At 46.2% G+C, this 24,428-nt stretch overlaps 1 protein-coding gene across 1 annotated transcript in view; it reads left to right on the top strand.

The window, feature by feature from the left end:
- The first annotated feature begins 372 nt into the window (after nt 1-372).
- The window catches only part of ADCY10 (adenylate cyclase 10), a 74,239-nt gene continuing 50,183 nt past the window's right edge, over nt 373-24,428 (top strand). Inside the window, exons 1-9 of the mRNA XM_077825341.1 lie at nt 373-517; nt 4,956-5,060; nt 7,822-7,860; nt 9,482-9,625; nt 14,454-14,659; nt 20,813-20,909; nt 21,952-22,040; nt 23,212-23,403; nt 23,762-23,883. Coding sequence (XP_077681467.1) covers nt 373-517; nt 4,956-5,060; nt 7,822-7,860; nt 9,482-9,625; nt 14,454-14,659; nt 20,813-20,909; nt 21,952-22,040; nt 23,212-23,403; nt 23,762-23,883 — 1,139 coding nt within the window. The remainder of the gene's footprint in view (nt 518-4,955; nt 5,061-7,821; nt 7,861-9,481; nt 9,626-14,453; nt 14,660-20,812; nt 20,910-21,951; nt 22,041-23,211; nt 23,404-23,761; nt 23,884-24,428) is intronic.

The raw sequence follows: 24,428 nt of genomic DNA, 5'->3' as shown, positions 1-24,428 counted from the left end.
ATACTTTTTACATTTGAGTTTACAAGAGGAGAGCCTCTTGTAGGCCCAAGAGTCAAAACAGCCCAGACTTGTGTGGGGTTTCTGTACCATTTCTGTGTAAATGGGTTTAAAATACATTAATGAAGGAAGCTTGTCTCACCTAGCAACTGTTGCTACATAGACTGTGATATACAGAGAATGTTACTGGCTGAAACCCTTCCGTCAGTGAATTGTGACCTGTCCTTTATGGTGCTGCTGTCTGATCATCAGAAGAGTGATCATGGATATGGCAGGCTAGTGGGAGTCACCTCCTTCCCGGCGTGGGAGGATCATATATTGAATTATCCATCAGTGTTCCAGGGCCCTGGGCAGCAGGTTGCATTCATGGCCAACATGGAGCAAAGAAAGTCTAGTGACAGCTCTATAATTGGGAAAGTAGCAGCTCATGTCCCCGATCTCATCGTATATGGCGATTTCTCCCAGGAGGTGCCTTTCATTGAGAGTTTTGATGGAGTATTGCTTTTTGTAGACATTTCAGGTGGGTAGAGAGATTTTTGCAGACATTTCAGGTGGGATTTTCAGAAGGGCCCAAGGAAGTTAGGTGCCCAACTTCCATTGAAAATCAATGGGATTTATGTGCATAAAGGCTTGTTTACATGGGAAGTTATTGTGCAGCAAGATAGTGTGAATCAGTAGGATGCCAGCGTACCATGTACTAACTTGGTGTGTGGACAGTGCTACAGCAGAGTGAAAAGTTCCAGAGTGTGGCTTGATGTACTGTGCTCTCAAGCAGCAGCATGCTAAGCTGTGTCTACGACTTAGCAGTGTCCATACTATGAATGACTGGGTGGCAAACTTGTATGCTGTAGAGTCACACCCTGGTTTATTGTGCAGCAACTCACTGTGCAGACAAGCCTTAACTCCTTTATTAGGCCTTTCCGAAAAGCCCAGCCTTAGTACATGGAAGGTTTAAAAGAGATATTGTCTGTAGTAATGGGAGGCTTGGGCCCAAATCTAGCTGAAGTCACAGCTGAAATGGCTTAGGGACTTTCATCTTTATTACAGCACTTTGGACGGTTTTGCAGAATTGGCTGTCTTTAGGCTCAGAAGAGTTTGGGACAGGAGTAGCAGAGGATGCTACAGCAGCAGCTCAGGGCAGAGTTGTCGACTGCTGTCCCTATCCTGGAACTTTGTGCAATTTTTTAGATATGATGGGCCCAGGTCAAAGAGTACCTGGAAGATGAGGACTGGGACCTTGAACTTGACTTTATATTATGTGGGAGGATAGGTTTGATGTGGTTGTGGTAGTTTGTGTTGCTGTGGAGATCTGCTGCCGCATTCTCAGTTTTCTAAGGCGTGAAGGCTTTATGCCCAGGTATGTTGCATTTTAGTAGCCCAGCTGGGAGGTGAGGAAATATATATAACAGAGACCAGGTCTTCATCCTCTACGATGAGCCTCTCCTAGTCAAGTGGATGTTGTAGAGAAAGTTACTTGTGGATGCAACTGTGTGAGAGTGTATCATCAGCAAGCATTCCTAAACTACAGATTGAATTGACCAATGATGGATGTGTACCTTCAACCAAAGGAGACTGCGCTGTGATTGCAAACGTCTCTACCCACTGGCATCTCCTCTGTCTTGCTCAGGTTCAGCTTTAATCAGGTGTTCTCTATCCATGAACTGATCTCCTCTAAGCACTGGGTCATCTTGGTGGTAGGGGTATAGTCATATGTATATGCGGAAGGAGAAGCAGAGCTGTGTATCATCTGCATATTGCTGGCATTTGAGTCCCTGTTGTCTGACTAGCTTGTAGGTATTGAATAGGACTGGAGAGAGAATTGATCCTTGTGACACTCTGCAAGTGAAAGGTCTGGTGGGAGACGGGCAATTTCCCATCACTACCAAGAAAGGCCTTAAAGCTTTTTAGCATGTTCCCCTGCATCTCTGCCACCTCTCTCAGAAGAGTCAGCATGATCTCATGGCAAACAGGGTCAAATGGAGTGGGGAAAGGATCAGAACTAGAAAGCAGGGAGAGTTCCAGCATAGGAACAAAGTGAACTGAAAGAACTCTGACATCATAATCAAAAAGGCTGACAAAGGAGATGCTGTCGTCATCGTGAATAGGTCAGAATATGAACAAGAGGCTCCTAGGCAGCTCTCCAACACCACATTCTACAAGCCATTACCCTCTGATCCCACTAAGGGTTACCAAAAGAAACTACACCATCTGCTCAAGAAACTCCCTGAAAAAGCACAAGAACAAATCCTCACAGACACACCTCTGGAATCCCGACCAGGGGTATTCTATCTGCAACCCGAGATCCATAAACCTGAAATCCTGGATGCCCTATAATCTCAGGCATTGGCACCCTGACAGCAGGATTGTCTGGCTATGTGGACTCCCCCCTCAGGCCCTACGCTACCAGCACTCCCAGCTATCTTCGAGACACCACTGACTTCCTGAGGAAACTACAATCCACCGGTGATCTTCCTGAAAACACCATCTGGCCACTATGGATGTAGAAGCCCTCTACACCAACATTCCACACAAAGATGGACTACAGGCCGTCAGGAACAGTATCCCCGATAATGTCACGGCAAACCTGGTGGCTGAACTTTGTGACTTTGTCCTCACCCATAACTATTTCACATTTGGGGACAATGTATACCTTCAAATCAGCGGCACTGCTATGGGTACCCGCATGGCCCCACAGTATGCCAACATTTTTACGGCTGACTTAGAACAACGCTTCCTCAGCTCTCGTCCCCTAATGCCCCTACTCTACTTGCACTACATTGATGACATCTTCATCATCTGCACCCATGGAAAAGAAACCCTTGAGGAATTCCACCATGATTTCAACATTTTCTATCTCACCATCAACCTCAGCCTGGACCAGTCCACACAAGAGATCCACTTCCTGGTCACTACAGTACTAATAAGCGATGGTCACATAAACACCACCCTATACCGGAAACCTACTGACCGCTATGCCTGCCTACATGCCTCCAGCTTTCATCCAGACCACACCACACAATCCATTGTCTACAGCCAAGCTCTACGATACAACCGCATTTGCTCCAATCCCTCAGACAAACACCTACAAGATCTCTATCAAGCATTCTTACAACTACAATACCCACCTGCTGAAGTGAAGAAACAGATTGACAGAGCCAGAAGAGTACCCAGAAGTTACCTACTACAGGACAGGCCTAACAAAGAAAATAACAGAACGCCACTAGCCATCACCTTCAGCCCCCAACTAAAACCTCTCCAACGCATCATCAAGGATCTACAACCTATCCTGAAGGACGACCCACCACTCTCACAGATCTTGGGAGACAGGCCAGTCCTTGCTTACAGACAGTCCCCGAACCTGAAGCAAATACTCACCAGCAACCACACACCACATAACAAAAACACTAACCCAGGAACCTATCCTTGCAACAAAGCCTGTTGCCAACTGCGTCCACATATCTATTCAGGGGACACCATCATAGGGCCTAATCACATCAGCCACACTATGAGAGGCTCGTTCACCTGCACATCTACCAATGTGATATATGCCATCATGTGCCAGCAGTGCCCCTCTGCCATGTACATTGGTCAAACTGGACAGTCTCTACGTAAAAGAATAAATGGACACAAATCAAATGTCAAGAATTATAACATTCAGAAAACAGTCTGAGAACACTTCAATCTCTTTGGTCACTCGATTACAGACCTAAAAGTTGCAGTTCTTCAACAAAAAAACTTCAATAACAGACTCCAACGAGAGACTGCTGAATTGGAATTAATTTGCAAACTGGATACAATTAACTTAGGCTTGAATAGAGACTGGGAATGGATGTGTCATTACACAAAGTAAAACTATTTCCTCATATTTATTTCCCCTGCCTACTGTTCCTCAGACCTTCTTGTCAACTGCTGGAAATGGCCCACCTGATTATCACTACAAAAGGTTCCTCCCGCCCCCGCTTTCCTGCTGGTAATAGCTCACCTTACCTGATCACTCTTGTTACAATCTGTATGGTAACACCCATTGTTTCATGTTCTCTGTGTATATAAATTTCCCCACTATATTTTCCACTATATGCATCCGATGAAGTGAGCTGTAGCTCACGAAAGCTTATGCTCAAATAAATTTGTTAGTCTCTAAGGTGCCACAAGTACTCCTTTTCTTTTTGCGGATACAGACTAACACGGCTGCTACTCTGAAATCTGAAAGAACTAGGGACTTGAAATCAGGGAATGTTGCATGCAGGGTGGAGAAAAATTAATTAAAAATATAAAAGATTTTTTTATTTAAATATAGATTTATTTTAAGAAAAAACAACCCTATTTAAAATTAAACTTGAAATTAACAACTTATGTTAAGGCCTAAACTTATAGCCTATTAAAATCATTTAAATCACATACAAAAATAATACATAGCAGTACACGTTTGTTGCCAAGTTTTAACGAAAGTCAAATTTCATTTCAAATGAACCGGTGGAAGTCACTGGCTAAGCACCTGGAACCAGAGTTAGCTGATGTGCTAAACCAGTTTTTGGCAGAAGTAGCCTCTTGTTGTGGTGCAGAGAGAATATTTTCTTCATTTCAGTTTATTCCGCTAGTTCAGTTCAATGACTAGTTCATTCAAAATCAAGAAACCAGTTGGAAGTTGCAAAAGAGGGAATGCTTGTTTTCCTTTTCCAATTGCAAACAAAAACAAGGTGTAAGAGGATGAGATCAACTTATTCTAAAATCTTGAAGGTTGTGGTGACCTAGAAACTCCAGTTCAATTCACTAACTACAGATAATACTTCCTTTGCTTAATAAATCAATTTTAAATGGAAAATAAGTTTTGTTAAACTTTTTTTCTTATGTATCCAGCACATTTAAGGTAACACAAAGCATGTCTGACTGCAGTCGCTGAGCTCTTCTGCCATTTCTTGCCTCCTACAGTGGCTGCCTGACTGCCGTTTGTGTTACAGGTTTTACTGCACTGACAGAGAAGTTTAGCATGGACACCAGTCTGGACCGTGGTGCTGACCAGCTAACGCAGACCCTCAATCATTACGTAGGAGATATTGTAGAACGTAAGTACCAGGCGGCACGATCCCTTGCTGAGAGCACTTCTTTGGCTCAGGTCTGGGGAACTTAAGAAATGCCCATCAGAAAGGTGTTCTGTTAAGCAGCGTGGGCCCTTCTTTACTTGGAGGTTGGGATCTTCTCTGTCACTTAGGGAGCCTTGAAAATCTCCCAAGATTAGGAGGGCTGGATGGAGCTGCCTTGGGAACCAGTCATTGCTGCTCCTCAGTGGCACAATGTGTCCTGCTTTGAAGGGTCCATTATTCCTGTGGCTCTACCCTGGTATATGCCTCCACCTAAGTTCCCTGTAAGCTGTGCAGCCACATGGCAGCCTTCTTAGAGCCATGCTGGTGCTCAGGGAACCTGCCAGGGGACCTGCCGCGGCTAAGGGAGGGGCGCCCCTCTCCTGGCCCCAACCTGCTGCGTCTCCGGCCTGGACCTGCTAGGGGAGGGGCACTTATCCTGCGGCTCCAGCCCCAGAGCTGCAGTGGCGAGGAGAGGCCCCTCTCCCCCCCAGCCCAGGTGCTGCTGCGGGGAGAAAGAGCTGGGGGGGACTCCTCTCTCCCCGCGGTAGCCCCAGAGCCCCCTCCCACACCCTAAACCCTTCATCCTGGCTCCACCCCAGAGCCTGTACCCCCAGCTGGAGCCCTCACCCCCTGCACCCCAACTCTCTGCCCCAGCTCTGACCCCCTCCAAGACTCCTAACCCCTCTGCCCCGACCCCACCCCCACCATATGAATTTTGTTATGTGTCACACATCACCGCCATATTGGTGCACATAACAAAATTAATTCCACACATGGGTGGGAAAAATTAGAGGGAACACTGATTTCCACCCCATTTCACTGGAAGAGCAATGTCTTGTTGTTTATGTGGCCAAGGAGTAAGATGCCCCTGTGACATCAGCACGCTAATGATTTGGGGAGCTGAGCTCTGACAAAAGTTACTAATTCCCTCTCAGGATCTAGAAAGTGCCTCAACAGCCTGAGAGCACAGTGTGGCCCTTCCTTGTCTATCTTAGGCTCTTATATGGCTCCAACACCCCTGTGAGGAAGTGAGGTAGGGGAGTGCTATTATTCATGTTATGGATAAGGAACCCAGGCATGGAGAGGCCAGCTGATTTGCCCAAGGTCACACCTGTAGTCTATAATGGAGCAGGGAACCAAGAGTCTCTGGCTTAGCTTCCTAACCACTGGATCGTCCTTCCTTATCTCTCGCTGTCACATTGCTTTTGAGAACTTGCTTCAAAACTTCCCATTGAGCAGTGCTTCTGAAGCTGTCCCCAGAGCCCTCCCTGTTGGATGTGACATTTTGAAAACTGAGCAGTAGGGGATTTGAAGGGTTGGGAGAAGAGGTGGGTCTGGGAGGGAATATTTCTAGTTGCCATAGAGAACACTGTGCTCTGCCTCCTTATGGTGGCTTTTGGGATGGAGTTTAACTCCCTGATTTTTGCTCTGAGTCCTCAGCAGCTGGGAGCTTTGTTGTGATTAAATGCTCAAGCATACACCATCTTGCTCACTCAGTCACACCTACTCTGCAAAATATGCCCTCTCAATGTGTGTGCGCCCACATACACACGCACTGTCAAGGTTCCTTCCCCACTCTGAACTCTAGGGTACAGATGTGGGGACCTGCATGAAAACCCCCTAAGCTTATTTTTACCAGCTTAGATTAAAACTTCCCCAAGGTACAAACTATTTTACCTTTTGCCCTTGGACTTTATTGCCACCACCAAACGTCTAACAAATATATAACAGGGAAAGAGCCCGCTTGGAAACGTCTTTCTCCCCAAAATCCTCCCCAAACCCTACACCCCCTTTCCTGGGGAAGGCTTGATAAAAATCCTCACCAATTTGCATAGGTGAACACAGACTCAAACCCTTGGATCTTAAGAACAATGAAAAAGCAATCAGGTTCTTAACAGAAGAATTTTAATGGAAGAAAAAGTAAAAGAATCACCTCTGTAAAATCAGGATGGTGATGTGTAAATACCTTACAGGGTAATCAGATTCAAAACATAGAGAATCCTTCTAGGCAAAACCTTAAGTTACAAAAAGACACAAAAACAGAAATCTACAGTCCATTCAGCACAGTTTATTTTATCAGCCATTTAAACAAAACAGAATCTAATGCATATCTAGCTAGATTACTTACTAAGTAAAGTCTCCATTCCTTTTCTGTTCTCGGCAAAAGCATCACACAGACAGAGAGAACCTTTGTTTCTCCTGTCATAAATATAAAGGGAAGGGTAAACACCTTTAAAATCCCTCCTGGCCAGAGGAAAAACCCTTTCACCTGTAAAGAGTTAAGAAGTTAGGATAACCTCGTTGGCACCTGACCAAAATGACCAATGAGGAGACAAGATACTTTCAAAACTGGAGGGGGGAGAAACAAAGGTTCTCTCTGTCTGTGTGATGCTTTTGCCTGGAACAGAAAAGGAATGGAGTCTTAGAACTTAGTAAGTAATCTAGCTAGATATGCATTAGATTCTGTTTTGTTTAAATGGCTGATAAAATAAGCTGTGCTGAATGGAATGTAGATTCCTGTTTTTGTGTCTTTTTGTAACTTAAGGTTTTGCCTAGGGGGATTCTCTATGTTTTGAATCTGATTACCCTGTAAGATATTTACCCTTCCCTTTATATTTATGACACGCACAAACACACACACACACACACACCCACCCCTCCTCCGATCGACAGAACAATTTGTTCCGTGATTTTCTTTGACAAGAGCTGTGTGTAACTTCTCTTGCCTTTTCTCTTGCTGCAGAGGTGCTGATTTACGGAGGCGATATCTTGAACTTTGCAGGTATTTATTAGCTTGTGATATCTAAGGAGGAAGCACTGGGGTGGGGTAGAGCGGCCTATTTTCCCGTTGTCATTTGACTTGTGAGGCTCTGGACAGTGAAAGCACTCATACTAGCCGACTCCCTTTCCTTGTTCTATTGTACCCATCCCTCTGGCTCCTATTCCCACAGGATTGATCCATGATTTGGAAGAAGCAAGAATTTACACTATATCTTTCAGTTAGAAACAACCCCGATTCCCCTTCCTCTGTGTCTGATTGAGAAACCCTGGCTGGCACTTCCTTTAGAACTGAGATCAGATGGGAGTTAGGCACGTAAATACCTTTATTTGGGCATAAGCTTTTGTGGGCAAAAAACCCCACTTCTTCAGGTGCATGGATACACTTCTTCAGTCCATGCATCTGAAGAAGGGGGTTTTTTATCCTGAAAGCTTATGCCCAAATAAATCTGTTAGTCTTTAAGGTGCCACCGGACTCCTCGTTGTTTTTGTGGATACACACTAACATGGCTACCCCTCTGATACTAAATACCTTTGGGGATCTGGGCCTGAATGACTGTGCTAGCAGTTGCCCAAGGACAATAGGAGGTGCAATGCCTTAGGTGTACCTGAGCCAGCGGACACAGGTTTGTGTGTGTGGGAGAGGGGAGGGGAACATGCAGCAAGCCACTGCATGGGGTCACTGACGGGGAAGGAACACTTGCAGTCAGTGTCTATAAGGGATCACCAGGAAGGAGAGTTCACTTGTAAAAAGCAGCTGCAGGGATTACTGGGTGGGAAGAGGTAGTCACAACCGACAGCTGCTAGAACAGGGGTCGGCAACCTTTCAGAAGTGGTGTGCTGAGTCTTCATTTATTCACTCTAATTTAAGGTTTCACGTGCTAGTAATAATAATCCATGCGATCCATGCTGAGCTGCGCCCCCTCTTGGCCCAGTCTACACCCCTCACTGCCCCAGCCTGGGGCCAGAGGGCCACAGCTGAGGGTGGCTGCAGAGCCCCGGGCCAGTGGCTGGGACCCCAGGTTAGCAGCTGAGCCCCCCAGACTGGTGGTCGGGACCTGGGGCTGGCAGCGGGCTGAGCGGGGCCGATGGACAGAACCCCAGGCCAACAGCAGAGCCCCCCGGACCGGTGGTCGGGACCTGAGTCCAGCAGTGGGCCGAGGGGGCCAGTGGACAAAACCCCAGCTGGCAGTGGGCTGGTGGCCGGTACCCCAGGCCAGCAGCGGAGCCCCTGGGACCAGTGGCTGGGACCCGGGGCTAGCAGCGGGCTGAGCGGGGCCAGCAGAACCCCGGCAGGCAAGGGGCCAGCGGACGGTACCCCAGGCTGGCAGCGGAGCCCCTGGGACCAGTGGCCAGGACCCGGGCAGTGTGAATGCCACTGAAAATCAGCTTGCGTGCCGCCTTTGGCATGTGTGCCATAGGTTGCCTAGCCCTGTGCTAGAAGCATAGAGGGGTTGGTCTGTTCACAGCCAGCAGCTGCTAAGGAGTTTGGGGTGGTTAGTGAGCAATCTTTCTGTGGGTCAGAGTGCTGGGCTGGTACAGGTGGATCTGCTGTGGCTTTGTCAGCACTTTCGAAACAAGAAGAGCATGTGTCCCATAAGTCTCTGTCACACTGCCTTCCCCAGGGGACGCACTGCTAGCACTGTGGCAAGTGCAACGAAGCCAGCTGAGCGATATCATTACCCTGGCGCTGAAATGTAGCCTGAGGATCCAGGAAGAGTATGGGGTTCGTGAGACTGAAGTGGGTCTGGAGCTCCGAGTGAAGATAGGTACCATGGCTACTAGTGGAATAACAATACTTTGCAGTAACTAGAGAGCACATTCTCAAAGCACTTTACAAAAGTGAATAGGAAGCATTCACCCCATTGTGCAGGGGAGGGAACAGAGGCAAATGGAGATGAAATATCTTGTCTCAGGTCACACAGTGAGTTGGTGGTGGAGATGGGATGAGCGTTCAGGACTCCTCACTCCCAATTGCCTGCCCTAACCAGTAGGCAGTTCTGCTTCCTGAGTCACATGAGCCCCCACTCACTTCTCGTGCTCCCGAGATACGTCTCTGAGAAACACCATGCCCAAATCTTGTTCCATTTCTAGAGGGCCAGGAATCTGTAGAAGACATGAATTGCTTGGTGCTTTGATCAGTTGCATCCTTTTCAGCAGCTGCATGGGAAGGCTGCTTCTGTGGTAGGGAAAATGTATTTCTGGTCAGAGAGAAGCGTCTTTTGGGGACTGGAATAAAGAGCATTTCATCTCTAAGTTGCTGGTTCAAATTCAGCCTGTGGAAGTGGTGACCGAGACTCATTCCTATCTGATTGCCTAGTGGCTCATGTGAAATGCATTGCAGGTCTCGTTTGAGTTCCTAGCAGACAGGTATCTGTGACACATAAACCATCCTTACATTCAGAAACAGTTTCATCGGAGAAGCCTAGGATTGAATGGGCCTTGAGGATCAAACTGCTGAAGTACCTTAGGGAGGCAGTTTGGGGTAGTTGGTCCTACAGCTGGCCATTCTGCATCTATTATGTGAATAAACAGCTTCAATTTATTTATTGTTGTCAGTCTGGCACCTTTCATTGGTGCTAACTGTACCTAGTTTATTTTTACAGAGTTATGACTGTCTCTGAGGAGCTTCTGACTAGCACTCGTGGACAAAATTCCATCAAAACTGTTTTTCAATGGAAAATTGGGTTTTCTACTAAACAATTTTTGTTATGAAGAGTGTCTGTTTTCCATGAAATATTTCAATTTTCCATCGAAAAACCCCCAAACAGCTGAAAACTGAAATATTTTGATTTAGAAATCCTGCCACAGTGTCTCATGGGCAATGTTCCCTCTAATTTTTGACAGGCCATGTGCGCAAAAAATTTCTTCTGTGCAAATTGTTGTGCTTCTATGCAAATTTTTGTGTGTGCGCTGTTTCACCATGTGCATGGGGTTTAGGATCTGTGTGCACACACACATGTGCATAGCTTAGAGGGAACAGTGCTCATGGGAATTGTATTTTGGTCATCTAATGTCCTCCCCAGCTGGATTACATCTCCCATTGCACACCACAAACAAAGACTCTGATTATTAACCAATTCCCCTCACTAAGAGGGGACATTAAGAAGCATCCTGGGTGATGTAGTCAAACTAGAGAGCCCAACATATAAAGGATAATGGGAGATTGAGGCATCAGAACTACAACTCCCATAAATAAAGTGGGAGTATTTCCAAGTCAATTTTTTTGTTTTGTTTTCAGCCAAAGTATTTCAGCATTTGAATTTCTGCTGAAAATCAAAAATTTTTATGGAAAATTTAGACAAAAATTTTTTCTTTTTTGTTTGTATTGAAATTGTCAGTGGAAAGAGTACCCCCTTTTTTTTACCAGCTCTACTTCTGATTATTTCACATCCATGGAAACCAACAGGAAGTTGCTGGCCATTAGGGTTGTGGGAAGTCCCTTCACAGTACCTCTGTTCACACAACTGTCTGTTTGGGCAACAGAATGTAAAGCCACTTAAGTTTGGGATCTTCAGGAACTTGCTCTTTTGCCATTTCCTTATATTAAGCTGGGGAGTTTTAGATTGCATCTGGATGTTTTTTCTGTTTGTGTTTTCAAGCAGACATTTACAAGCTCCCTTCATGCAAACTCCCAGCAGCAGCAGACTGAGAGGAAAACCCTTCTGCTTGCTGGCCTCCTGGTTAGACCGCACAGACAGAATGTGCAGTGATATCCCAAATGAGAGAGTGCTTTTTACTGAGTTCTACTCAAAGTCTTAGTAGATGCTGCACTGAGCAGGTTCAGAAGGGATTATTGAATTGCATATCACTTTATTGCTATCCAGCCAACGTTTCTCAAACTTGTTCATGAATGTATTCCTCAGTGGGCACTTCCTACATCAGAGGTGGGCAAACTATGGCCCGCAGGCCACATCCGGCCTGTGGGACCATCCTGCCCAGCCCCTGAGCTCCTGGCCCAGGAGGCTTGCCCCCAACCCCTTCCCCACTGCTCCTCCTCCCACACAACCATGCCGCTGCGCAGGCAGTGGGGCTGCAAGCTCCTGCTGCTCTGAGCGGCGTGGTAAGGGAGTGGCAGCAGTGTGTGCAGCGGTGACAGGGTTGGGTAGTGGGTCCCGGAGGGCAGTCAGGGGACAGGGAGAAGGGGGAGGTTAGGGCTGGGAGGTCCCAGGGGGAAGTCGGGGAGAGGGTGGTTGGATGGGGTGGAGGTTCTGGGGTGGTCAAGGGTCGGGGAACAGCGAAGGTTGTATAGGGCATGGGAGTCCCAGGGGGCCTGTCAGGGGGCAGGGGTGTGGATAGGTGGGGGAAGTCAGGGGATAGGGAGCAGGGGAGATTGGATAGGGGGTGGGATCCTGGGGGGGAGTTTGGGGCGGGGGGGTCCCAGGAGGGGGCAGTTAGGGGACAAGGAGCAGGGGAGGTGGGATGGGTCGGGGGTTCTGAGGGGGACAGTCAGAAGGTGGGAAGTGGGAGGGGCGAATGGGGGCGGGGGCCAGGTTGTTTGGGGGGCACAGCCTTCCCCACCCAGCCCTCCATACAGTTTTGCAGCCTGATATGGCCCTACGGCCAAAAAGTTTGCCCACCCCTGTGCTACATGCTAAGTACCAAGCTCCAGGTGATCACGCTCCTTACAATGTGTGATGTGTATGATGTACACATTGTAAGGAGAGTGATCACTTTAGATAAGTTATTACCAGCAGGAGAGTGGGGTGGGGGGAGAAAACCTTTTGAAGTGATAAACACCCATTTTATCAGGGTCTGTGTGTATAAAAACATCCTCACTGCATTTTCCATTTCTATGCATCCGATGAAGTGAGCTGTAGCTCACGAAAGCTTATGCTCAAATAAATTCGTTAGTCTCTAAGGTGCCACAAGTATTCCTTTTCTTTTATCTTGAGCAGTTTAGTATCATCTGCCAACTTTGCCACCTCACTGTTTACCCCTTTCTCCAGATCATTTATGAATAAGTTGAATAGGATTGGTCCTAGGACTGACCCTTGGGGAACAACACTAGTTACCCCTCTCCATTCTGAAAAGTTACCATTTATTCCTACCCTTTGTTCCCTGTCTTTTAACCAGTTCTCAATCCATGAAAGGATCTTCCCTCTTATCACATGACAACTTAATTTACATAAGAGCCTTTGGTGAGGGACCTTGTCAAAGACTTTCTGGAAATCTAAGTACACTATGTCCACTGGATCCCCCTTGTCCACGTTTGTTGACCCCTTCAAAGAACTCTAATAGATTAGTACAAAATGATTTTCCTTTACAGAAACCATGTTGACTTTTGCCCAACAATTTATGTTCTTCTATGTGTCTGACAATTTTATTCTTTACTATTGTTTCAACTAATTTGCCCGATACTGACGTTAGACTTACCGGTCTGTAATTGCCAGGATCACCTCCAGAGCCCTTTTTAAATATTGGCATTACATTACTTATCTTCCAGTCGTTGGGTACAGTAGCTGATTTAAAGGACAGGTTACAAGCCATAGTTAATAGTTCCACAATTTCACATTTGAGTTCTTTCAGAACTCTTGGGTGAATGCCATCTGGTCCCGGTGACTTGTTACTGCTAAATTTCTCAGTTAATTCCAAAACCTCCTCTAGTGACACTTCAATCTGTGACAATTCCTCAGATTTGTCACCTACAAAAGATGGCTCAGGTTTGGGAATCTCCCTAACATCCTCAGCTGTGAAGACTGAAACAAAGAATTCATTTAGTTTCTCTGCAATGACTTTAAGTGCTCCTTTTGTATCTCGATCGTCCAGGGGCCCCACTGGTTGTTTAGCAGGCTTCCTGCTTCTGATGTACTTAAAAAACATTTTGGTATTACCTTTTGAGTTTTTGGCTAGCTGTTCTTCAAACTCCTTTTTGGCTCTTCTTATTACATTTTTACACTTAATTTGGCAGTGTTTATGCTCCTTTCTATTTACCTCACTAGGATTTGACTTCCACTTTTTAAAAGATGCCTTTTTATCTCTCACTTCTTCTTTTACATGGTTGTTAAGCCACGGTGGCTCTTTTTTACTTCTTTTACTGTGTTTTTTAATTTGGGGTATACATTTAAGTTGAGCCTCTATTATGGTGTCTTTGAAAAGTGTCCATGCAGCTTGCAGGGATTTCACTCTAGTCACTGTACCTTTTAATTTCTGTTTAAATAACCTCCTCATTTTCGCATAGTTCCCCTTTCTGAAATTAAATGCCACAGTGTTGGGCTGTTGAGGTGTTCTTCCCACCACAGGAATGTTAAATGTTATTATAACACACTGCTTTCTTCTTCAGCTATAAACAGATTGTTATAACGGAAACCGATTTGCAGCCTTATAACAGATGCTACTGTGTGACCCTTATAATTATGTGTGCATTATTATTATTATTTATTAACTGACGTGCTGTTTAATTCATTGGAGAGTGTTGTTCTAGAAATCCTCAGATTCCTAGAATAAATATCACATATTGTCAAGAACTGATCCAAACCTCCCACCTCAAAAGAAATAGGTTGGCCTCCAAAATCCGCTTCCAAGATAAATGAGATACATATATTACAAATGGTAAAGTAAATATGCGCTCCATAACAATCCTGTTTCTCTTCTCAGGGCTATCTGCAGGTCACATCTCCAAAGTTGTTGTGGGAGACAATAAGCACCAATATTTTCTGGTAATTGGCCGAGCAGTGGATGAAGTTCGGTTGGCCCAAAACCTAGCAAAAGCAAGCGAGGTTATTCTATCGCCGAACTGCTGGGAACTCTGTAACAGGAGCATGATAGAAATAGAAAGAATTAAAGATCAAAGAGCTGTTAAGGTAGGCAATGTGGAGTGTGCAACAATGGTTCATAACCAGTGGAGTTCATATTGCCTTGTTATCTAGGTTGGGGTATGTTTACGTGCCTTATTGTCTTCTGCTGGATGCAATCTCACACGTATGCTTGTGTGTATATTTGTTATTGGGCCTCTATCCAATGGACCAGCTGGGCAGAGCGGGGCGAGAGGGATGGTGATGCGAAAGTTGAAAGTGGTGATGAAGTAAGAAGGCATAGTAGAATGTGGGAAATATCTTGTTCCCTGGAAACATGGGCTTAATTTTGGCTTCCTCTTGCCAGGAGTGGCTGGTCATTAGGGAATAAGGGGGGTAAGCCTGTTATACCAATAAAATAAAAACCAGCAGGATCTTATTAAAGGGAAAAAGGCAAAATACCACATTTATTGTGAATACAGAGAGAATTATAGTAAGTAGTTAGTTATAGTTATAACATTCTATTCAATCTCATATTTATTCATTCATACAAACACACACACACACACACACACACACACACACAGAGGTTCTGCAAGGTTGTTATCATAGTTACCAGCCTTAGAGTTGTTCATGCCAAGCCACTGGCCAGGTGGCCTGGACATGAGGAGGGAGCAGGGCCTTGTCAGATGCTCATCTGATGCTCCTGGAAGTTGGTTTGCAGAATCAGACCCCCCAAAGTTCTCACTTTTTAGAGTCTATTTTTATAGGAATTTCTTCCTATGCCAGTCTGTGGGAATTGCTTCATCATGCTGTTGCTGAATCAATCAGCAGATAGCACATTCCTGATGGCTCCGTGCTGCTAGATGTTATCTTGTTCTTTGGTTCTCCCATTCTTGAGGCTGTTAGGTGGATTCCAGTCTGCCCTCTGGGGCGGGGGTCCTCTGGTTATTTCCACTTGATGCCTTCTTCAGCCAATGGACACTGGATTCTTAGGCTGGCACCTCCCTGATCATTCAGTTATTATCCACACCAAGCATCCATCCACATACATCCTCTAGCTCTATTTTAATCACAATTGTTAATACAACAAAAGGGCGGGGAGTCTCTGGGTGTTGTTTCTGTTGTTACAGAGTATTGCTTTGAGTCTCTCTCTGTGTGAATTGCTTTGAGAACAGACTCTGTCTTAGAATGTACTAACGCAATTAGCAGCTTGCAAGTTTCACACATAGAGGGAGAGAAACAGTACCAAAAACCAAGAGATCTCTTAATTAGTAATACCCTGGAATTTAAACTGTGGGGAATCAAACTCATTTGTGATTTTAATACAGAACTTCTTTAGTATGATCCAACATAATCCCCCTTTTGACGCTAAGATTTATAATAGTCAGTGTCACTTTCTATGTAGCCTATTCAAGAGAAGGTACTGTGAGGCAATTTGAGTTTGTGATTCCAATTCATGCCACATACATGATCCTAGTGATGTATCTTTACTACAAGGTTCTGGGGCAAGAGGCAAGGTGAGGCACGCCCACTTTTGAGGAGTCCATTCGGTACAACCTCTAGTGTCCAATAGCTTCCCTCCCTCCCCAGCCCACTGGCTTGAGGTCCAGGGTAGCCAGAAGGATCCCATGTGTAATATGGGGAGTGGGTTAACCTTCAATACCTTTGCCTCCAGGGACTGTTGGTGTGCAATTTTGACAACAATTTCTCCCATTAACAAGTCTGGTTTTACAATACTGGAAATGTATTGCATCCATTCATATTGATAAGTGTCAAACAATGATCTCTTTCTTTGTTTTAACAAATGCCTCAAACCCTTAATATTTCCCAATATGACCCAGAACATTTTGTGTTCCAAAGTAGCTAGTGCAAGTATCTGCATTTCAGTGCATCCCATAGCTATGGCTGTGTAGTTTCCTATTTCTAAATTTTTTTCTTATGCATAAGCCATGTGGTAGTATTAAGCCATTACCAAAGATTCCATCGGCCTTTTAGGTTACCCAGACCAATTTGGACCAAGTCTATATTGGCATGTACTTGTTTTTGTATCAGGCTGTCCTGTAGCTGGGACAGCTTAATTTATTTTTAATTACCTGCAGGTGTTTAGTATTTTTTTTTTTTAAACACACAACAGTGTTAGCAACAAGACAAAAGAGAAGACAAAACATAGAACACAAAACACAATTTCTATTGTGACAGTAGATTCATGGTATTGGGTTGCTCTTCAGCTGGCATCAGCTTTTCCTGATTTTCTGAAAGACAAAAAGAACATGTTTCTACCCCTTTTGGGGTGGCAGATTATTGCTTAAAATATTTCTTTTACAAATACCCTTGCTGATTGCAGGCAAAACAGAGGAATTGCCCCCACATTTTCCTGTTATTGTTCTATAGGCAGGCCAGGTTTCAATGGCTTTTATCTTTTAAGGGTTATGGGGAAATTATCCCACTGTTTAGTCATTAAATCCCTGAGTTTTCCTTCTTATACAGCAGACCAAGTTTATAATGTTTTTCCTGCTGTGTTAAGCTTTAAGTTTTATTTACAGGTAATAACTGTGAAGCATCATTACCATACGACCTTAAAGGGTTTTTCCAAAAATCATACACACTATACATTGTTACAGGGATACTTATTAAAATTAAATTTATTAAAATTATCTTGTTATCCCATGCCTTTTATTTAGTCAATTTGTTTGCTGACCAGGTGTGTCCTTTATCTGCAGCTCCTTTGTGCTGCTAGTTCTTTCCTTCCTTTATCGTTTAGATAATTTGCATTTTCGCAGACACTTCCTGAGACTATCTTAAAAGGGACACAATCAACTTTCACCAGAGTTTTGGTCACTTTTTAAACTTCTGCTTCCAAAACACACAGCAATCTAAAAAAAGAAAACCCAACTTATTGTGGCTCCCTTTTCCATTTGTGCCTTTTCCTCCTTTCATGAAGACAAGCAGAGGGAAGAATCCTTACATGCCTCCCACAACGACCAAATTGCTGCTGCATCTCTTTTGGCAGCACTAGAAGGTTTGTATATGAGGATATACTGAGCCAATCTATCCTCCAGGTCCGAAATAGTGCAGACATCAGCTAGGGCTTGTTTAGTCCAAGGACTGTGCCCAAATTTTTGAAGGATTTGTTTAAAAGGTATAATTTCTTTAATAAAAGGTGAGGTTGGAGTTCCTTCTGACTCCATTCCTCCCTCTGGTACTGGCTTACCCTGTTTTTTTTTAAACATCTTAACATGGATATTTCAATCTCTTTGTCACTGCTGGTATTACTTAGCAAGTGACACAGCCTAGATTCTGAAATCATAGCTTAATCTATGAGTTTTTCCCCTGCTACCTTCTCGGAGGCCAGCAGGTCCCCTGCTACCTTCCCGGAGGCCAGCAGATCCGGTTAACCTATTTCCCCCTGCTACCTTCTCGGAGGCCAGCAGGTCCCCTGCTACCTTCCTGGAGGCCAGCAGGTCCGGTTAACCTATTTCTCCCTGCTACCTTCCTGGAGGCCAGCAGGTCCGGTTAACCTGTTCTTCCCTGCTACCTTCTCGGAGGCCAGCAGGTCCCCTGCTACCTTCAAGGAGGCCAGCAGGTCTGGTTTAATCTGTTTTCCCTGCTACTTTCTCGGAGGCCAGCAGGTCCCCTGCTACCTTCCTGGAGGCCAGCAGGTCTGGTTTAATCTGTTTTCCCTGCTACCTTCTCAGAGGCCAGCAGGTCTAGTTTAATCTGTTTTCCCTGCTACCTTCTCGGAGGCCAGCAGGTCCCCTGCTACCTTCCCGGAGGCCAGCAGGTCTGGTTTAATCTAATAGAAATGCCTAGCTCAATAGAGCTGGCTGTGTGCACACCAATATTTACAATAACTGAGGTTTTTTACCAATATTCCCCCTTTCGCAATTCTCCACCAAAATGTTATACCAATAAAATAAAAACCAGCAGGATCTTATTAAAGGGAAAAAGACAAAATACCACATTTATTGTGAATACAGAAAGAATCATAGTAAGCAGTTAGTTATAGTTATAACATTCCATTCAATCTCATATTTATTCATTCATACAAACACACACACACACACACACACACACACACACACACACACACACACACACACACAGAGGTTCTGCAAGGTTGTTATCATAGTTACCAGCCTTAGGGTTGCTCATGCCAAGCCACTGGCCAGGTGGCCTGGACATGAGGAGGGAGCAGGGCCTTGTCAGATGCTCATCTGATGCTCCTGGAAGTTGGTTTGCAGAATCAGACCCCCCAAAGTTCTCACTTTTTAGAGTCTATTTTCATAGGAATTTCTTCCTATGCCAATCTATGGGAATTGCTTCATCATGCTGTTGCTGAATCAATCAGCAGATAGCACATTCCTGACGGCTCCGTGCTGCTAGATGTTATCTTGTTCTTTGGTTCTTCCATTCTTGAGGCTGTTAGGTGGATTCCAGTCTGCCCTCCGGGGGGGGGGGTGTCCTCTGGTTATTTCCACTTGATGCCTTCTTCAGCCAATGGACATTGGATTCTTAGGCTGGCACCTCCCTGATCATTCAGTTATTATCCACACCAAGCATCCATCCACATACATCCTCTAGCTCTATTTTAATCACAATTGTTAATACAACAAAAGGGCGGGGAGTCTCTGGGTGCTGTTTCTATTGTTACAGAGTATTGCTTTGAATCTCTCTCTCTGTGAATTGCTTTGAGAACAGACTCTGTCTTAGAATGTACTAACGCAATTAGCTGCTTGCAAGTTCCACACACAGAGGGAGAGAAACAGTACCAAAAACCAAGAGATCTCTTAATTAGTAATACCCTGGAATTTAAACTGTGGGAAATCAAACTCATTTGTGATTTTAATACAGAACTTCTTTAATATGATCCAACAAGCCCCACCAGTGATCTCAGACCTGGGTAGTGTAGGTGTTGTACTGCAGAGGACAGAGCCACAAAGCCAGAATTTGGGGCTCTTTATCCATGCTCCCTGCAGCCTCCAGCCCCTGCAAGAGACTCTGCAAGAGAAGGGATGCAAATGGCAGAGGGAGGAGGTGCAGAGCAGTGAATACCAGAGCTTTCTCAGCAGGGGGCAGGGTTCCGACCTGGGGTGCATCTGAGATTGGTGGTGGTGGGTGTCAAGTAGGAGGGGGAAGATTTTGGAGCCTGGGAATGGATTCGCTAGAGCTGGAGGAGTGTGTGAGGGCATTCTGAGCCTGGGGCTATCTGGTGGCCAGGACTCAGAGCTGAGGGTGTGGGCCTGAGCTGTGGAGGCCTGTTAGGAAGAGGGAGGATCTCAGCCTGGGTGAAAAGGTGTGTTTGTGGGGCGTGTTTCTCAGCAGTTGGGGAGCTGAGGGAAGAGTTTGGGGGGAAGGTTGATGGAGTTGGTTTGTGACTGAGGGTGTAGGTGGATCAGTGACTGTGGAGGGGGCGGTTGGGGTGTGGTAGGGTACAGCTAGGTTGGAATGGGAGACATTAGAGCTAGGACAGGACAAGAAAGGGGTCACAGAGGGGTAAATACTGTTCTCACTTTCCTAACCTTTTCCTGTAAAAGGCCCCAAGTACTCATCCTGACAGGATAACACACAGTTCCCCTGACCCATCCCCCTCACCAACCCCGGTGTCCCCACTTTGAACTCTGAAAATACGATCAACCTGCCAAGGAGTGGAAGTGGGAGCATTGCTACCTGCAGCCCACCAGTTATTTTGAGCATCCCCCTCTTACGCCTTGCACTGGTTCTTGGAGAGCAGCTGTGAGGCTGGGGAGGAGAATCAGACTGTGGGCCTATTGTGATTTTAGTTAGTATCTTTCTGGAGGCACTGAGATAGTTCAGCGACAGACGTCATGAGAAGAAACTGGGCTTCATTCCTGCACCTGCATAGGAGTAAACCCGTTGAAATCATTGGGGCCAATCAGGTGCTTAAAGTTAAGCACGTATGTAAGCCTTTCCAGGATTGGTGGCTTGGACAGATACCCAGCAGGAGAAAGACTGTGGAACTGGAAGGCTCTGCAGCCAGCTTTGGAGGCTGCAGAATCACTTTGCTGCATTTGTTGGGAGCGTAGTCATTTGTTTTGCTCCAGACAAAAAATCTTTGCTGATTACTGCTGTGTCCTCCATCCAGCTGACAGGGAGGTTGATGATGGAGGTGACAGTGAAGGATGGGAGTGCATTTTATTGAATAATTCTACACTAGGCTTGGGGAAGCGGACAGATGCCTTTAATTCTGTCTGCCTTCAGGCTAGATACATAAAGAACATCTCTGAGACTGAGTTTGACGAGTTCTTCTGGAAATGTACTGAATACCTACAGAACTACCCCACTGGTGAAAGTAACAGTGAGTCCCTCTTCCTTCTACTGCGCTGAACCCCAGGGAGACAGCAGGCTGAAATTCCTGTTTTCCGTCAGTGTAAATGTGAGAGGGTGAATGGACTGCACATGTGGGCCCCTGCCCTGTACCCCTTTGAGTTCCTGTGTACTCCTCCATTACCTGCCACTAAAATCCCGAGGCAGCCAGCTGAATTTCAACTCCCTCTCCCCCCTGCTGGCTTCAACCTGTGTGGACACCAGCAAGGGGTACACTGACTGTGGAGGAGAAGAGACCCTCTCCCTACCTTCTGGGTCAGCTCTATGGAGGCCCCTGGCTGGCAAGAAGAGATACTATAGGGACCCCTGCTCAGTGCCTACAGTCTTTCTGGGCAAGCAAGCTTTCAGTGGTGCTGATATAAGCACACAAGGAATTTTCTAATAAAAAACCCCAACTGTGCATAGGTGCCAACTCCGTGGGTGCACCAGGGCTGGAGCACCCATGGGGAAAAATGGTGGGTACTGCTCACTGACCAGCAGCCCCCCTACCAGAACCTCCCACTCCCCCCAGTGCCTTCTGCCCACTCGTGGGCCTCACTGATCAGCGCCTCCCCCTCCCTCCCAGCGCCTACCACGGATCAGCTGTTTCACTGTGTCAGGAGGTGCTGGGGGAGAGGGAGGAGGAGAAAGGGTGTAGTGTGCTGGGGGAGGGGCAGAACTAGGCAGGGAAGGAGCAGGAAGGGGCAGGGAAGAGGCGGGGTGGGGCAGAGCAGGAGTGGGAAGAAGCAGGGCAAGGCTGGGGCCTTGGGGGAAGGGGTGAAGTGGGGGCGGGGCCTGCAGGGAGCCGGGGGGAGCACCCCCCGACAGATTAGAAACTCAGCACCTATGCAACTGTGATTTGCATTTTCAAGATTGTAAGTGAAATAGGTTAGACAAGAATCTCCAGCCCCATCCAAGCACTGTCCAGTCCTCACTGGCAAAAGTCTGCCCTTGAGCAAAGCCAGGAATAAAACCTTACGCTTTAACCACAAGTCTTCCTTCTCCTATTTAAAGCACTAAATTTCCTCCCCTAGGTATCCTCAGAGAAACCTCCACATTGTCTCCTAATGATGAGCTGGAGAAGTCCCTCCGGAAGTTTGTGATGAGAAACATTCTGAAGAAGGTAGTGCAGTAACTTCATAGAATTTTGTTTTTTGGCGTGACGGTCTGTGCTTTACACAGCTAGAATTTTTCTGAGGTTCTGCTGATGCTCGATGTCTAGTTGGGAAGAGTCCAGCGAAGGGCAACAAAAATGATTAGGGAGCTGGGGCACATGATTTACAAGGAGAAGCTGAGGGAACTGGGGTTATTTAGTCTGCAGAAGAGTAGAGTGAGGGGGGGATTTGATAGCAGCCTTCAACTAGCTGAAAGGGGGTTCCAAAGAGGATGGATCTAGGCTGTTCTCAGTGGTGGCAGATGACAGAACAAGAAGCAATGGTCTCACGCTGCAGTGGGGGAGGTCTAGGTTGGATATTAGAAAACACTATTTCACTAGGAGAGTGGTGAAGCACTGGAATGGGTTACCTAAGGAGGTGGTGGAATCTCCATCCTTAGAGGTTTTTAAGGCCCAGCTTGACAAAGCCCTGGCTGGGATGATTTAGTTGGTGTTGGTCCTGCTTTGAGCAGGGGATTGGACAACATGGCCTCCTGAGGTCTCTTCCAATCCTAATATTCTATGATTCTATGATACAGAGGAAAATACAAGAAACCTTGCAGTGTGTAGTTGTGGATCAACTTGTTCACATGGAAAGTTTTCTCCTCCCCGCTCCCTTGGCTTATGACCTGAGACATGAGGGTTTAGATCCCTTCCAAAACTCTTGGGTTTTATTTAAAAATATCCTTACTATTGTAACATTGGACGTTGTCATCATTTTTTGAAATCTGCTGAGTTCTTGACTGCAGGCAATGTGTTCCACAGGCTAATTGTAAGGTGTATGAAAAAGTTTTTTCTTTGTTCCGTTTAAAATTTTAAAGTTTATGGGGAGACCTGGGTTGTAGCGAAGTCACATTGACAGGCTCTGCTCAGCTATCTCCCCCTTTGTCCCCTTGGTGCCTAGCCTCATTTCCCAGTCCTGTGCTGAAAGGATCATCTTCCTGAGCCTGGAGAGTGCTTCCCATTGATGGGGGCCCACTCCTTCCTATGGCAATAGCTGATCTAACATCTTTGCCCTCATGAAGTTAGCACCTGTATCTGAGAGTAGAGTCAGCCCAGCTGGAGGAGGGGTATATGGAGTAGCGAATGCTTCCCGCTCACCAGGAGTACGGACTGTTGAGTACATCCGGCTCTTTTTCAGATTGATGACAACCAACCTCTGGAATATTTATCTGAGCTTCGGCCAGTCACAATTGTCTTTGTAAACCTGCAGTTTGATGAAAGTGCCAATACCTTGCATCTGTGCCAGGCTATCCACAATGCCAACATGAAGATCTCAGACACCATCCACGTCTTCAGTGGCAAAATCAACAAAGTCTTTATGTTTGACAAAGTGAGTCAGAGCTTCAAGGCCATGCCAGCCAGGCAGCCGGAGCTGGCAAACATTCCCTTGAGAGTGCAGGACTAGTAGGAGGCAGGAAGGACAGTGGTGTTGTCATTAGGGATAGAGAAGGGAGGTGGAGAGCAGCCATCAGGAGGAATGATAAGAAGCTCAGTGCTGAAGAGACTGAGTCTGGGGTGGTGGTGGGGCCTCCCAGAGCATTTTGGGGGTGGTGTGTGACAGCACAACTCTAACAGGGTGGGTGGGAGAGCTGGAGCACAGTGGAGCTGTTTGCTACAGACATTGTTACTGATTTGCTCTTTGGAAAAAACCCTCCCCCCTCTGGTGTTTTCTTTCCCCTCCCTGGCAGGGCTGCACGTTCCTGTGTGTGTTCGGGCTCCCTGGGGACAAGCAGGCTGACGAGAGCACCCACGCCTTGGACAGTGCATTTAAAATCTTCAACTTCTGTTCTGAGAAGCTCATGAAAATAAAGTAAGCAGGAAGGTGAAGTTCTCCACGTTGTCTACAGGGGTGCTATTGGGCTTGTTTGCCATCTAAACTCCCTCATCCCAACAGGAAGGCCCCCTTAGTGGGCAGAAGGCAGTGACGTGACAGCTGGGAGACAAAATTTGGGATTAGCCCAGTTTACCTGGGCTCCCCCTCACGCTACGTGACCCTGAGCTCCTAAGACAGCTACATGCTACTGGAGCAATAGAGCCGCAGCCGCAGGGGTGGTACTGGTGGGTGCAGGTGATGGAACTTCTATAGCGACTGGCCATGAACCTGGAACCTGCTCAGGATGACCGTGAACCTCAGCAGCCTTAAGAGCGAACTGCAAAGCCAACCACCTTCACTGACCCATCCCACAACAGCCCAAGAAACTCCAATCCCCAAGTTCAGGCCCTGCAGAAAAGAGAGAGCAATGTGTCTTTCACTAACCTGACACCAGCTGTGCAGAATTCTCAGCTCCATTTGTGTGAGAATGGCAAATTTTTGAGCTCTAAAGGCATTTTGCTCCTTGAGAGCATTGGTAACAG

This window comes from Eretmochelys imbricata, chromosome 8, assembly GCF_965152235.1.
Source record: "Eretmochelys imbricata isolate rEreImb1 chromosome 8, rEreImb1.hap1, whole genome shotgun sequence".
Lineage (NCBI taxonomy): Eukaryota > Metazoa > Chordata > Testudines > Cheloniidae > Eretmochelys > Eretmochelys imbricata.
Note: the sequence above shows the minus strand (reverse complement) of the source record. Positions and strands in the feature narration are given on the sequence as shown.